This window comes from Macrosteles quadrilineatus, unplaced genomic scaffold (genome assembly GCF_028750875.1).
Source record: "Macrosteles quadrilineatus isolate MER2022 unplaced genomic scaffold, UCM_ALF_1.0 Scaffold_2__2_contigs__length_208266976, whole genome shotgun sequence".
Lineage (NCBI taxonomy): Eukaryota > Metazoa > Arthropoda > Insecta > Hemiptera > Cicadellidae > Macrosteles > Macrosteles quadrilineatus.
In genome coordinates, this window is record NW_026542595.1 from 43,074,349 (window position 1) to 43,090,023 (window position 15,675).

The 15,675-nt window shown below is 43.3% G+C and overlaps 1 protein-coding gene across 1 annotated transcript; it reads right to left on the bottom strand.

The window, feature by feature from the left end:
- Positions 1-3,486: 3,486 nt before the first annotated feature.
- On the bottom strand, positions 3,487-5,230 carry LOC128984118 (uncharacterized). Its single transcript, XM_054403403.1, has one exon. The coding sequence runs from the start codon at positions 4,792-4,794 to the stop codon at positions 3,487-3,489; it is 1,308 nt and encodes a 435-aa protein (XP_054259378.1). The 5' UTR covers positions 4,795-5,230.
- Positions 5,231-15,675: the final 10,445 nt, after the last annotated feature.

The following is a 15,675-nucleotide window of genomic DNA, read 5'->3' on the forward strand; positions in this document are numbered from 1 at the left end:
AGGATAGATAGCCTGCATAGCTAACTAGGATGCTGAATATACTTCAGCAATCTAGGATAGGTTACGGTAGGTTAATCGTTACCTAAACGCCCGTATGAACCTCGGTCGCTACCCTAAACCCCACGCAAATGTGCTCTAAACAACAAAGAGGTTAAGGATAGATAGCCTGCACAGCTAACTAGGATGCTGAATACACTTCAGCAAACTAGGATAGGTTACGGTAGGTTAATCGTCACCCAATCGCCCGTGTGAACCTCGTTCGCTACCCTAAACCCACGCAAATGCGCTCTAAACAACAAAAAGGTTAAGGGCAGATAGCCTGTACAGCTAACTAGGATGCTGAATATTCTTCAAGCAATCTAGGATAGGTTACGGTAGGTTAATCGTTACCTAAACACCCGTATGCACCTCGTTCACTACCCTAACCCCACGCAAATGCGCTCTAAACAACCAAAAAGGTTAAGGGCAGATAGCCTGTACAGCTAACTAGGATGCTGAATATTCTTCGAGCAAACTAGGATCGGTATCAAAGGTTATAGGATCAAACTAAACCTTGCTACGCTCCGATCGTTACCCTAACCCCACGCAAATGCGCTCTATACAACCAAGAGGGTAAGGATAGATAGCCTGCACAGCTAACTAGGATGCTGAATATACTTCAGCAATCTAGGATAGGTTACGGTAGGTTAATCGTTACCTAAACGCCCGTATAAACCTCGTTCGCTACCCTAAACCCCACGCAAATGCACTCTAAACAACAAAGAGGTTAAGGATAGATAGCCTGCACAGCTAACTAGGATGCTGAATATACTTCAGCAATCTAGGATAGGTTACGGTAGGTTAATCGTTACCTAAACGCCCGTATGAACCTCGGTCGCTACCCTAAACCCCACGCAAATGTGCTCTAAACAACAAAGAGGTTAAGGATAGATAGCCTGCACAGCTAACTAGGATGCTGAATACACTTCAGCAAACTAGGATAGGTTACGGTAGGTTAATCGTCACCCAATCGCCCGTGTGAACCTCGTTCGCTACCCTAAACCCACGCAAATGCGCTCTAAACAACAAAAAGGTTAAGGGCAGATAGCCTGTACAGCTAACTAGGATGCTGAATATTCTTCAAGCAATCTAGGATAGGTTACGGTAGGTTAATCGTTACCTAAACACCCGTATGCACCTCGTTCACTACCCTAACCCCACGCAAATGCGCTCTAAACAACCAAAAAGGTTAAGGGCAGATAGCCTGTACAGCTAACTAGGATGCTGAATATTCTTCAAGCAATCTAGGATAGGTTACGGTAGGTTAATCGTTACCTAAACACCCGTATGAACCTCGTTCGCTACCCTAAACCCACGCAAATGCGCTCTAAACAACAAAAAGGTTAAGGGTAGATAGCCTGTACAGCTAACTAGGATGCTGAATATGCTTCAGCAATCTAGGATAGGTTACGGTAGGTTAATCGTTACCTAAACGCCCGTATAAACCTCGGTCGCTACCCTAAACCCACGCAAATGCGCTCTAAACAACAATAAGGTCAAGGGTAGATAGCCTGTACAGCTAACTAGGATGCTGAATATGCTTCAGCAATCTAGGATAGGTTACGGTAGGTTAATCGTTACCTAAACGCCTGTATAAACCTCGGTCGCTACCCTAAACCCACGCAAATGCGCTCTAAACAACAAAAGGGTTAAGGGTAGATAGCCTGTACAGCTAACTAGGATGCTGAATATACTTCAGCAATCTAGGATAGGTTACGGTAGGTTAATTTGGATAACTAAGACCCCCCCCTATCCTTTAATGATCCCAAATAATCAACAGGCTAACGCTAGCTATGCGAGCACTAAAACAGCTATCCTAGGCTATTTATAAAACAGCTATCTATATTCACGCAATCGTTCAAGTCAATCAAGTTGGATAATAATAATAAGTATTATTATTATACGAAATAAAGATGTTATTAACCAATCAGTTGTTAGGCTATTATAGCTAGCGGCTATTCAGATCAAAATCAAATGCTATATCGCTAGTCAATGTCGAGGATCCAATCACTAACAACTATAATCAACGGATAAATATAAACTATTATTCCGGTAGTAGATTCGGTGTTAACTTCGATAGCTATCGATTTCAATACGATCGATAGTTCGGACCAGACGCAAAATAATAACAAAACGTCGAGCAGAACACTGTTGTGTTGTGCGTGGCAAATAGGTTATGTCGTTATTAAATCGTAAACACCTTATAGCTAATTAATTGTGTCTCGTAACTCTCTCTACGTTGAATTAAGTACCAGAAATTCGTTAAGCATACAAGATAGGGTAGTAGGCTATAGAATGGCGTACACTGCCCAAAGGATGCTGCTTATACTTCAGCAAAAGGAGAGGTGTTTGGAAGGCAACATTGAGTTTATATGACGTTATATTACACAAGCTTAGGCTATTGTCACCCTCAAATTATATAGTTCTTCAATAACAACTAGGCTAAGGCTTAACCTATTAAATCACTCCTTAACTGCGATACAAGAGGGTTTAGGTAATTGAGTAGCGTGTTCTGCCCAAAGGATGCTGCTTATGCTTCAGCAAAAGGAGGGATATTGGAAGGTGACACAGAGGTTATGTAATATAAGATGTGTAGGTAAAAATCCTTTAGAATACTCAATTGGCCTTGCTCAACTTTTGCTTTCCTCAATAGCCTAGTGTATGCTAACTCGTTTGGATTTGATATTGCTAGTCGGCAAAATTTCATTAACTTCAAACTAATTATTTCACAATTTAAAATCTAAATTAAATTGCAAAAAATACCAATTGATCACTGATCAAAATCGAAAACCTCGTTTATCGTGAACAAATTATCGCAAATCAATTAATCAATTTCGTTCGTGAATATCAAAACGTAAAACTACTAATTTCCCTGAATCATAAAATGATATCAAGTAGGCACTATACCTTAGAGAGAGACGTGTTGATTGGGTCACAAAATGGCACAGACTGTCCGGCGGCGCCCGGTCCCAGTGGTTTTGTTGCACGTCTGGGCCGGTCATGCGCAGAAACCAGTTTTGGCAGTCTGACTCGGCCTCGGCGGCGGCTCCATCGGCGCTCGCGCTAACTGCTTGAGCCTTACCTCACCGTGTTTAACCTCAAAAACCTTTGGTCTTTCGTACTACTTTTGATGACCCTCAACTAAAAACATTTTCTTCCGACTTCCATCGTGATCTTCTTAAAAAAAAAGTGAGGTGTAAAAAAACAACCCTTACATCCTCCACTCACTTCGTGGAAACAAAAAAAAGAAACGGAAAAGAAAAAAAAAAGCTCCTTATCTTCTTCAAAAAAATAAAAATTCTTCTAACTCAATCACCGTCTTCAACTATCTTCCTCGCTGTTTGGATCCAACTCCTTAGGATCTGATAAACCTCCGCAATCTCCTACGGGGCAAATAAAATAAAATTTCTTTCAAACAAAACAAAACTCTTCACCCTTCTGACGGGTTCATCGTTTGTAGGGCACCAGCCCCAACTTACGAATATTAATCCTCTTGAAGGTGTTGGTACCAGGAATTTGCACCTTCATGGTCCTTCTTTTCCCTCGTGTCTTCGCTGGGCGGTTTGTGGCACCCTCCTCGGGCTTCGGGGTCGGGGTGCTAGTACTCTCGCCTCCTACTGCTGAGCTTCGCATCAGAATCTCTGGCGGAACTGCTGTCGGTCCAAAGTCGATCTCCATGGGTTGGGTCGTCTGTAGCTGACTCGACTCGGTTTCCGGTTCGCTTATAATCTCAAAACTCTCGGTGGTGGAAGTCACGCTGACCCAGTCACGTAGCCTCCCAGGTGACATCGACAGGGTAGGTGACGCCGGCATCTGATCCATGCTGACTTCTTCTTCCGTCATCCCAGCCAACTCCAGTAAATCCGGTTTCGTCTGTGAACCTTCCTTCTCATTTTGAGCACTATTTCCACCTTCCACGGGCGTCACTGCGACCTCAGGCAAAGGGTCATCCAGGGCGCAATCGTCCCATTCGCTTTGGCTATCTATGTCTGCTGGTACAATTCCCATTGGGACAGGTGGTGCAATCCGTTCCAACTCTCGTGCTAACGTCTCGAAGTCCCAATCGACCTCCCCTGGGAATAAGTCTTCTTCCATGGGTTGGTCATCCCCGATGGCGGAAGCTCGCAGTGCTCTGGATATTTTCCGTCTCATCTCATTCGTATCCACGGTAAAATTTACTAAGGGCCCTCCTTGCGAAATTTCTGCTGCCACTGCGCACAGTAGAATGCCACAATCCGTGGTGTTCGTCTGGGCGGGACACTCTCGCCCTTTCCACAAAAGCCATTCTCGTTTGGCGCGGGTTGGAGTCGCAACTTCTGCTTGGTAGTCCAGATAGGCCCTCATGACCTCCAAATCTTTGGTTTGGTCCCGCCCTGTCACAGAGTCGTAGGCACTGATTGTTTTCGTCCTGATGTCTGCCACCATCAGCCACCAATGTCCCTCACGACCCAATCGAGGTTCATGGACGGGGACGAGGATGATGTCAAAGTCCAGGAGATTGAGGTTTTTATGGCGTCTCTGGATCCGATCAAATCCTTCCCGCTGACGTGCCGGGCATGCCTTCAAAGCGGGGAAAAAATATGTGTTCAACGCCATCACGTGAGGCAATGAAGGTCGGTTGCAGCTCCTCCGCTCAACGAGGCGTAGAAATGCATTGATCACTTCCCCATTCACCAAACGCCCGGGGAATAGGCACTCTGTGTCCTTCGAGGCGACATCCTCTATAGGGCGGAGTTGTCTTTTTGCAAAGGCCATGTTGTGAGTCGACTATCTATTTACAAGGTGTGAAAATGGAAGAAAAAAAAACAAGCACACTAATGAGGAACGTGCAATGCGAGGAATGAACTACAGAAAGCAAGGGGTGATAATGACAGTGCCAAGCAAAATTTTTGGTGCGAATTGGCAACAAGCAGTTAGCATGCAACTCTGGAAACAAAACACATGCTTAGTGATCTGGTTGGGCAAGCAATGATACTATACATGCTAGGCTCAGCTATCTACTACTTATTCCTAAGGTACTCACATGCCCGCCGTACCTGGACCAACTGCTTACACAGCAGGCGTCTCAGGCATACCCACGTATACCGTGGGTGTGTGGCATTGAACCGCTGACACCCATTTCTTCAAATCTTTAACGTGAGCCCGTGTCGTTTGTCTTCCGTTTTGCCCTTCGAGTTCATAAATGTTGGTTCCCACTTTTGCCCTAACAACGTAGGGTCCGTCGTAACGAGCTGCCAACTTTGCCGCAAACCCCTCGGTGGCTGAAGATAAATGATGTTGCCTCACCCAGACTCTATCCCCAAGATTATATCGGATGTCACGCCTGCGCAAATTATAATACTTCGCATGCTGACGGCTTGCTTTCTCTATATTAATCCTACACTTCCTCACGAGGTGCTGAAAACGTTCCATTCGTTTGCGGTTTTCGGTTGGATAGATGACCGCTGGGTCTGTATCTTCATCTGTTGACGAAACTTCAACGGGACCGTGTAAGGCGTTAGGAGTCCTGAGCTCCCGACCAAAATTCAACAGGGCTGGTGTGAAACCAGTGGCGTCGTGCGTTGCTGTGTTTATTGCGTATCGAAATTCATTTAGATACTCGTCCCAAGCTCGGTGATCCTCCTTTACGTACTGTGCTATCATGGTCTTGAGTACTCTGTTTGAGCGCTCCACCGGATTCTCCTGGGGGGTATATGGCGCCGTGAGTTGGTGTTCAATCTTCCAGCCGTCAAGCAAACCTCGCCAAATCCTCGACGTGAACTGAGACCCATTATCGGTTATCGCTATCTCGGGTGCCCCATATCTTAATAATATGATATTTCGAAACGCACTGGAGACAGCGGCAGCTGTTGCGGCTCGGAGGGGTGCCAACTCTATCCATTTCGTGAAGACATCTTGAACCACTAGCACAAATCTCGCCCCCTTCTTTGAACGTGGCAGGGGTCCAATCAAATCGGCCGTAACCGTGTACCACGGTCCCTGGGGTTTACGGAAGGCCATCTTACCCGCGGGCTTCGTTTGCTCTACTTTGTGAGCTTGGCCAACTCTTAACGTATGACCGCACATCTTTCATCATCCCGGGCCAATAGTATCTCTGTTGTATTCGTTTGCCGGTTTTACGTACCCCAAGGTGTCCGGCGGTCTCGTGGTCGTGGTTTTGGTGAAGGACCAAGTCCCTCTCGGCAGGCTTAACACAAAGCTTCCACACTATAGCTGGATCTACCACCTTTCCTTCTTTTGCGTTCCTCCTGGTATACAGCTGGCCTCCTCTAATGGCCCAATCCTCCGAGCATCTAGGGTTTCGCTTGGCCTTATAACACATTCGTTCATACCAATCTTTCCGGCGTCCTTTATCTCTCGGGACCACCTCCTCTACCTTACAAACTTGAATTTCGACTAATTCTCGAACGGGATGGCGAGAAAGTGCATCTGCCACTTTGTTCAAACTTCCCTTCCGATACTGGATCTCGAAGTCATGTTGCTGTAGTTCGAGAACCCACCTAGCTAATCGTCCTGAGGGCTGCTGGAGATTCATTAGCCACTTAAGTGCCTGATGATCTGTTACCGCAACAAACCGGTAACCCTCTAAATAGGGGCGAAATTTCTTTACGGCCCAGACGAGTGCAAGACACTCTTTCTCGGTCACCGTGAATTTCTTTTCACTGTCGGACAAAAGCCTGCTCGCGTAGGCAATGACCACCTCCTTCTTATCAATTTTCTGCGTGAGTGCGGCCCCCAAACCTTCGCCTGAAGCGTCCACCTGTAGCCAAAATGGGTGCTCAAATTCCGGACAAGCTAGTATTGGCGTGGAGGCAAGTTTCCGTTTCATAGTTTCGAAAGCCCTTTGCTGCTCATCGGTCCAGTCCCATTTAACATCCTTACGCAGCAGTTTGGTCAGCGGTGTGACTTCTTTCGCAAAGTTATCCACAAACCTCCGGTACCATGATGCCAGACCCAGAAAGCTTCGAAGTGCCCGTACATTTCGTGGTGTGGGGTATTCCTGAATCGCCCTAACCTTCTCCGGATCAGTACGGATCCCTCGGTCGTCTACAATGTGCCCGAGGTACTTCAATTGACGTTTACAAAACTGACATTTGTCGGGGTTGAGCTTCAGGCCGGCAGTCCTCAAACGGGTGAAAACGTCGCTCAATACCTGAAGATGTTCCTCAAACGATTTGCTAACAATGATCAAGTCGTCTAGGTAGGCGAAGGCCCTTGGCTCAAGTTCGGGACCGATAACTTTATCCAACAGCCGCTGGAACGTCGCCCCCGCTGAATGCAACCCAAATGGCATGACCACGAACTGATAAAGTCCCTTCCCAGGGACTGTAAAAGCTGTAACTGGTCGACTAGTTGCTGCTAGGGGAACTTGCCAATATCCTTGCTTTAGATCTAAAGTGGTTATAAATCGGGCTTCTCGTAGCTTTTCCAGGATCGAATTAATTTGTGGTAAGGGATATGCGTCCTTTTCACTCATCTGGTTAATCTTTCTAAAATCTATGCAAAACCTATATTTCCCTGTACTCTTCTTAACTAGAACGACTGGGCTTGAGTATGGACTCGAAGACGGCTCAATTACGCCTTCAGCTAACATTCGGTCTACTTCTTCGTCAATCACCTTCTGCATTGCCGGGTTTCGGGGGTAGTATCGCTGCTTCACCGGTGTATCGATCTTCATCTTGATGGTATGCTCCACCAAGGACGTGCGGCCCGTCGTACTTTCAAATTTTGGCAGCTCCCGTTCCAGAAATTCATTCAATGTCTTCTTTTGGTTGTCCTCAAGATCACGCATCGCAGCCTCTTCCACTTCGCTTTGTCCATCTGATGAATTCGGGGAGTCGATGACGTGTGAAACCATTTGGCATCGGTCTGGGACGCCATCCCTGTCAGAGTCTATTGTTATTATGTTCAAGCGGCTTATTATGTCTATCCCCAATATTATGTGTGGTCCCAAACCCGGAAGGTGAACGACTTTCAGTTCGTGGTTGGCACCTCTTATTACGGACGGCAGGGAGAAGCATCGATTTAACGTTGTCTCAGAATTGTTGGCCATGGCAACTCTGACCTCTTTATATTCGGGGTTCACATATCGTTCAATAAAATCAGAGACTTCATCACCTATCAGATTTATCATAGAGCCAGTGTCGACTAACGCCTTAAAACTTCTCCCAAACATCATGACATTGATATAGGGCCTAGGATCGTTCGTTACCCCCCCCCGGTTCAACATTCTTCATAGTCCCTAACTGGAAGTTGGAGGTCGTCGCACTTGGTCGGGGTTCGGACTCCGGTGACCTCCTTGGCCCATCGTCCGCCTCTCGTTTCCCGAACTCTTACAGTCACAAGACGTTGTTCTCGCTCCTAGCTTCTTGCAGTTGAAACACCGTATAACTTTTGGTTCTTTGCAGAAAGCGAAGATGTGGCCTGTCTTTTCGCAGTTCCAGCATGTCCTTGAATCAGCCGGTCGCCTCTCATCCTCGCGGTACCTTCGATTCTGATGTCCCCTTTCAGCCATGGTCTTTGCCGGATATCGGTCCTTACTCATAGGTTCAAATCTAACTTGGTTGCTGTTCTTGGATTCAACTGTTGCTGTGTGATGCGAGAATTTCGGCGCCAACCTACTTCGTCCATGGTAGGCGGTTTCGGGTACCAATGCCTGGGCTGGGTTCGGCGGGGGTGTATATTCAGTTCGCACTCGCAAGCAGGTCTCATAATCTTCAGCGACTTTGATCAGACTTGGCAAGTTCACAAAGTCTCGCCTACGAACATATGTTTTATAGCTCGGGTGCATGTTTCTATAAATTCGGTCTAACTTTTCGTGTTGCGAATATCCTCCTCTTCTTCGAATCAAGGTCGAGATGGCTACAACGTAGGGTTTGAACAACTCTCCTTCTCCTTGTGTTCTCTTCCTAATTTCGTCATCTAAGTGAAGTAGATAGCCGGGAGGTAAGTACTGAATTTGAAAATCCCTGACAAAGTCCATGAAGTCACCCCAAAATTCTCGATTATTCCTATACCATAGGATCGCACTGTCTTTCAATAGCTCGGGCAACGCCTTCAACATCAACTCAGGGGTCACACCATACGATTCCATCAATTCATTCAAGCGCTCTAAGAAGGAGATGGCATCCGATTCTTTCCTTCCATCGAATCTCAAGTTCCATTTCCTTACGGTATTACAAAGGGAGGCAGTGTTCGACGGTCTTGGTGAATCTACGTCACCTGCCACCATTGGCTCTTCGCGTCCACTCGTGTGGTTAAAGCCAAAATCTAATTGCTCTGCCAAACCACCTTCATCATTTGATTGAGTGCGTGTGAAGACTGGGGCATAAGACTTCATCCTTATCGGAGTAAGCATCGAGGTTCGCCTCTCGGGAACCCCCACAATCGATCGAGCTGTCTGGTGTGTAGTTGACAAGGTCGCTTGGCGTGGCTTTGAAGCTTGTGTCATCAGCCGTCTGACCTCGTTAAAATCGGCATCAGGTGGAAGACCTAGAAGTTCTCGGATGCTCACGGCTTCTAGCTCTAAGGATGCACCCGCTGGTGCTTCTTGAGATGCGTGGTGGAACTCATCATCCTCTTCAATCGCCTCCTTTCCAGCCCGTTGTCGTAACCGTCGAACAAGTTCTGCTCTAAGCTGATTAGCGTTTCCTTCTGGTACAGTTCCCAGCTTGCCTAGCTCGTCTTCAAGCTGCGATCTTGATAACTTGTAGACCCAGCTGACCCTTACTTCTGTATCCGTGGGTGGTCGTTGAGCTGTTCCAGCTGCCGTAGAGCTAGTAGTCGTAGTAGTGGATGTCCGTAGGTCCGCTCCTCCAGACGAGGTCGTGACCGTAGCGATAGGTTGTTGCTCGCCTCCTTGTGACGAAGCGCTTCCGTTCTCACCTTCTTCCATTATATTCAATGCCAGGAGAATCTTGAATGGTCTAAGGAATCTCTCTACGTGATAGAACATCGTTGTTCCTCAAATAAATCGTCTAAAATCCAAATTTCTACTTTTCTTTCAACAATTTCCAAATTTTCGTCAATAACTACTTATTCAGTAGTCCCTGTTCGGGCGCCATAAATATGTGAGGGAATTTCCGTGTGTGTGTGTCGTTTTCGTTATCTTATCGCCAAAGATAGTTCAGCAGTGCTGGGTTTAAATTTCCAGGGGTCGATGTGAATCAACAAAATATTGTTGATGTGAAATCCCACTCAATATTAATTTCGTTTCGAATAATCTAAATTATCAATCGTCTGTGTTTAATCAAATTCCTTTATTGAAATGATAGGGTAACTCAGTGAAATGTGCGAACCAGTTGTCGCTATTCACTCATCATCGTTACCCTATCAGACGCGAGAGAAAACGTTGTCGTGTATAATCTATGTGTCGTGTTATCTGTTAATTCAATTCTCGCGTTAGAGTCTATTTCAAGAATTAGGTTCGATAGCTTGTACAGCTAGTTAGGATGCTGAATGTTCTTCGAGCAAACTAGGATCGGTATCAAAGGTTATAGGATCAAACTAAACCTTGCTACGCTCCGATCGTTACCCTAACCCCACGCAAATGCGCTCTATACAACCAAGAGGGTAAGGATAGATAGCCTGCACAGCTAACTAGGATGCTGAATATACTTCAGCAATCTAGGATAGGTTACGGTAGGTTAATCGTTACCTAAACGCCCGTATAAACCTCGTTCGCTACCCTAAACCCCACGCAAATGCACTCTAAACAACAAAGAGGTTAAGGATAGATAGCCTGCACAGCTAACTAGGATGCTGAATATACTTCAGCAATCTAGGATAGGTTACGGTAGGTTAATCGTTACCTAAACGCCCGTATGAACCTCGGTCGCTACCCTAAACCCCACGCAAATGTGCTCTAAACAACAAAGAGGTTAAGGATAGATAGCCTGCACAGCTAACTAGGATGCTGAATACACTTCAGCATACTAGGATAGGTTACGGTAGGTTAATCGTCACCCAATCGCCCGTGTGAACCTCGTTCGCTACCCTAAACCCACGCAAATGCGCTCTAAACAACAAAAAGGTTAAGGGCAGATAGCCTGTACAGCTAACTAGGATGCTGAATATTCTTCAAGCAATCTAGGATAGGTTACGGTAGGTTAATCGTTACCTAAACACCCGTATGCACCTCGTTCACTACCCTAACCCCACGCAAATGCGCTCTAAACAACCAAAAAGGTTAAGGGCAGATAGCCTGTACAGCTAACTAGGATGCTGAATATGCTTCAGCAATCTAGGATAGGTTACGGTAGGTTAATCGTTACCTAAACGCCCGTATAAACCTCGGTCGCTACCCTAAACCCACGCAAATGCGCTCTAAACAACAATAAGGTCAAGGGTAGATAGCCTGTACAGCTAACTAGGATGCTGAATATGCTTCAGCAATCTAGGATAGGTTACGGTAGGTTAATTTGGATAACTAAGACCCCCCACTATCCTTTAATGATCCCAAATAATCAACAGGCTAACGCTAGCTATGCGAGCACTAAAACAGCTATCCTAGGCTATTTATAAAACAGCTATCTATATTCACGCAATCGTTCAAGTCAATCAAGTTGGATAATAATAATAAGTATTATTATTATACGAAATAAAGATGTTATTAACCAATCAGTTGTTAGGCTATTATAGCTAGCGGCTATTCAGATCAAAATCAAATGCTATATCGCTAGTCAATGTCGAGGATCCAATCACTAACAACTATAATCAACGGCTAAATATAAACTATTATTCCGGTAGTAGATTCGGTGTTAACTTCGATAGCTATCGATTTCAATACGATCGATAGTTCGGACCAGACGCAAAATAATAACAAAACGTCGAGCAGAACACTGTTGTGTTGTGCGTGGCAAATAGGTTATGTCGTTATTAAATCGTAAACACCTTATAGCTAATTAATTGTGTCTCGTAACTCTCTCTACGTTGAATTAAGTACCAGAAATTCGTTAAGCATACAAGATAGGGTAGTAGGCTATAGAATGGCGTACACTGCCCAAAGGATGCTGCTTATACTTCAGCAAAAGGAGAGGTGTTTGGAAGGCAACATTGAGTTTATATGACGTTATATTACACAAGCTTAGGCTATTGTCACCCTCAAATTATATAGTTCTTCAATAACAACTAGGCTAAGGCTTAACCTATTAAATCACTCCTTAACTGCGATACAAGAGGGTTTAGGTAATTGAGTAGCGTGTTCTGCCCAAAGGATGCTGCTTATGCTTCAGCAAAAGGAGGGATATTGGAAGGTGACACAGAGGTTATGTAATATAAGATGTGTAGGTAAAAATCCTTTAGAATACTCAATTGGCCTTGCTCAACTTTTGCTTTCCTCAATAGCCTAGTGTATGCTAACTCGTTTGGATTTGATATTGCTAGTCGGCAAAATTTCATTAACTTCAAACTAATTATTTCACAATTTAAAATCTAAATTAAATTGCAAAAAATACCAATTGATCACTGATCAAAATCGAAAACCTCGTTTATCGTGAACAAATTATCGCAAATCAATTAATCAATTTCGTTCGTGAATATCAAAACGTAAAACTACTAATTTCCCTGAATCATAAAATGATATCAAGTAGGCACTATACCTTAGAGAGAGACGTGTTGATTGGGTCACAAAATGGCACAGACTGTCCGGCGGCGCCCGGTCCCAGTGGTTTTGTTGCACGTCTGGGCCGGTCATGCGCAGAAACCAGTTTTGGCAGTCTGACTCGGCCTCGGCGGCGGCTCCATCGGCGCTCGCGCTAACTGCTTGAGCCTTACCTCACCGTGTTTAACCTCAAAAACCTTTGGTCTTTCGTACTACTTTTGATGACCCTCAACTAAAAACATTTTCTTCCGACTTCCATCGTGATCTTCTTAAAAAAAAAGTGAGGTGTAAAAAAACAACCCTTACAACTTCACATTAAATGTTATATTAAAAGTTCACTTCTGTGTAAAAATAGGTTATGTTTCTTCACAAATTTATTTGTTTTATGGTAACTGTAGGAAAAGTATAATGTGCAACTCGAGTTCAAAGTACAATTGCCTCACTCGAGAAACCATTCCTCACTCGCCTACGGCTCGTGAGTAAGGATTTCTCAAAATTCATGTTTTCGGCCCCTGGACTATATTGTTAAGACAATAATAGGTTTTTTACATACCTCAGTCAAATAGTCCAAAAATGGTATTGCTCAACAGCTTACATGTTTCGTTGCGAAGACAACATTATCAAAGCTTGCAACTCGTCAAAAACACATTTAAAACACGAACACGAACACAGAAGACATTAATACGGTACGAATACACAATTGACATTTAGATAGCGCTATCATAATATCATAATACCGCTATCTAAATGTCAATTGTGTATTCGTACCGTATTAATGTCTTCTGTGTTCGTGTTCGTGTTTTAAATGTGTTTTTGACGAGTTGCAAGCTTTGATAATGTTGTCTTCGCAACGAAACATGTAAGCTGTTGAGCAATACCATTTTTGGACTATTTGACTGAGGTATGTAAAAAACCTATTATTGTCTTAAGGATTTCTCTCGAGTGAGTCAATTGCTCACTTTTCTCACTAGTTGCACAAATAACTAAAACACATTCCTGAAGAATATTTTGCATTTTTTAACAATTATTAATGACATGGATCTTTAGATGATATCTGAACAATGAATTTGTGTGTATTTGTTTTTTTTTCAGGTAATGTTAAATTTGTCTTTTAATTTAGTTTGTCCTTATGTAACAAAAAAGAAATAGTAAAAACAAAAATCGGTGTCCTCCTCTCTTCTAAACTACTGTAAAAACTAGATATCACTTTAACATCAAATAAATACTAGGCAATTGAACCTTTCCAGGAACAGATTAAATTGATAAACTATACTAGAGGTGTGACGGTGGCTCGATTTTTGAGCCGAGCCTGAACTACAAGCCAGGCCCGTTTTTGACCCGGCCTGCGCCCTAGGCACAACTAATAGTAGCGTCCCTTTGCAATATATATAACAGGGTGCGCACCAACCGGGAAATCTGGGAATTATGGGGTAGTTTTTTGAACCAGCAATTATGCGTGATTTTGTATTTCTACCTGGAGTTTTCAATTTACCGCGAATGCACTTGACATTAGTAGTGTTTCCGTGACCGCGGAATACGATATGTCTGTCTACACACGGCCACGAGGGATGATCCAAATTTTCCACGATCGCAAATCACTATGATAATAAGGCCGGGATGTGATCAGAATTTGACCGCGGGATATGTTCATATATTGCCACGATCATGGAAGACAATAATTATGTCAACACGACCCCACCACGGAAAATAGTCCGAATTTTGTCGCAATTGCAGTAGACGATTACGATGTCTACGCGGCCGCGAGGGATTATCAGAAGTTTACCGTGATCGCATGCAAATACAACCACCATCTTTTTATTTTTTAAAATTTTGGCGTTCCCGAAAACAGCCAATTGCCTTGCGCCCTAGGCACATGCCTACCGTGCCTATTCGGTAAATCGGACCTGCTACAAGCTCGACAGAACGGTGTTTCATAAATGTACAAGTCAGAGACTGTCATAACATAGTCCTTATGGAGGAAATAAAATGAGTCTACATTTATTATTAACTTAGTCCTTGTTTCATCATTTTATGGACTAAAAAAAGTATATTTTACTCTAAATCTTAACATCAAATTGCATTTATGAAAAAGTTTTTTTGATAAGGCCTGATTATAAAATTATTTTTTGTAATTACATAAATTTTAAGAGAAAAAATCTCGGCTCGGAAAAAGTTAGAGGCTCGATTTTTTTATAAAGTTTGGCTTGAAAGTCAATTGAATTGGCTGGTTATCAACTGAAAGCCTCAGGCTTGCACACCTCTACACGATACACATATCCAGTGCGTGATTTAGTGGTACCAGGACTAGGGATCTCAATCCCGAGATCCCGGCCGATTTTTGATACATAGAAATCTCGGGATTGGTGTCTTTTAACCCCGGGATTGCATTCTATGTTTATATTGATTTTATTTGTGAATTTGAGGAATTTTACTTACGGAAAATAAATAAAAATACATTTAATAACACTTGAAACACATATACTGTTTATTTTTAGGACGATAAATATATGAAATGGTATAAGTTGTGATCTATTTTGATTGGAAAATGTTACTATCTTTAAACTCAATAGGCGAACATATGTAAATATACATTTCATATTTTTGACGAATTGGATTTACTTTCTGTAAATGTTATTACATTAGTTAGATGTTAATTATGGTAGGCCTATAAGTTATCTTGAGTTTTACTTTTGACATTAAACGCCAACAACGCAATTCATGTGGCAAACATAACATAGCAATCGATAATTGAAGTATTATCTTCTTAATAACATTGAAACACTAAATATTAACTATAAACACACCTTTATTATTTCATTATTAAGATTGCTTATATTTAGAGTCTATAACTTTATCTTCGTATTTGGTTATTAGCGTGGTGATTAAATTTTTTTAAATCCTAAATTATGTTTTTGTACACACATTATTACATAAGCAGATGGTTTATTGTTTTATTGCTGTCAGTAAAAATAACATTGTTATACGCCGCTACTCATGATTCTTCCCATTATCTTTATATTTTTATTTATTTAGTT

Bases quoted from the DNA above. Each gene is read 5' to 3' on its own strand.
- LOC128984118 (XM_054403403.1), bottom strand. From the start codon at position 4,794: ATGGCCTTTGCAAAAAGACAACTCCGCCCTATAGAGGATGTCGCCTCG.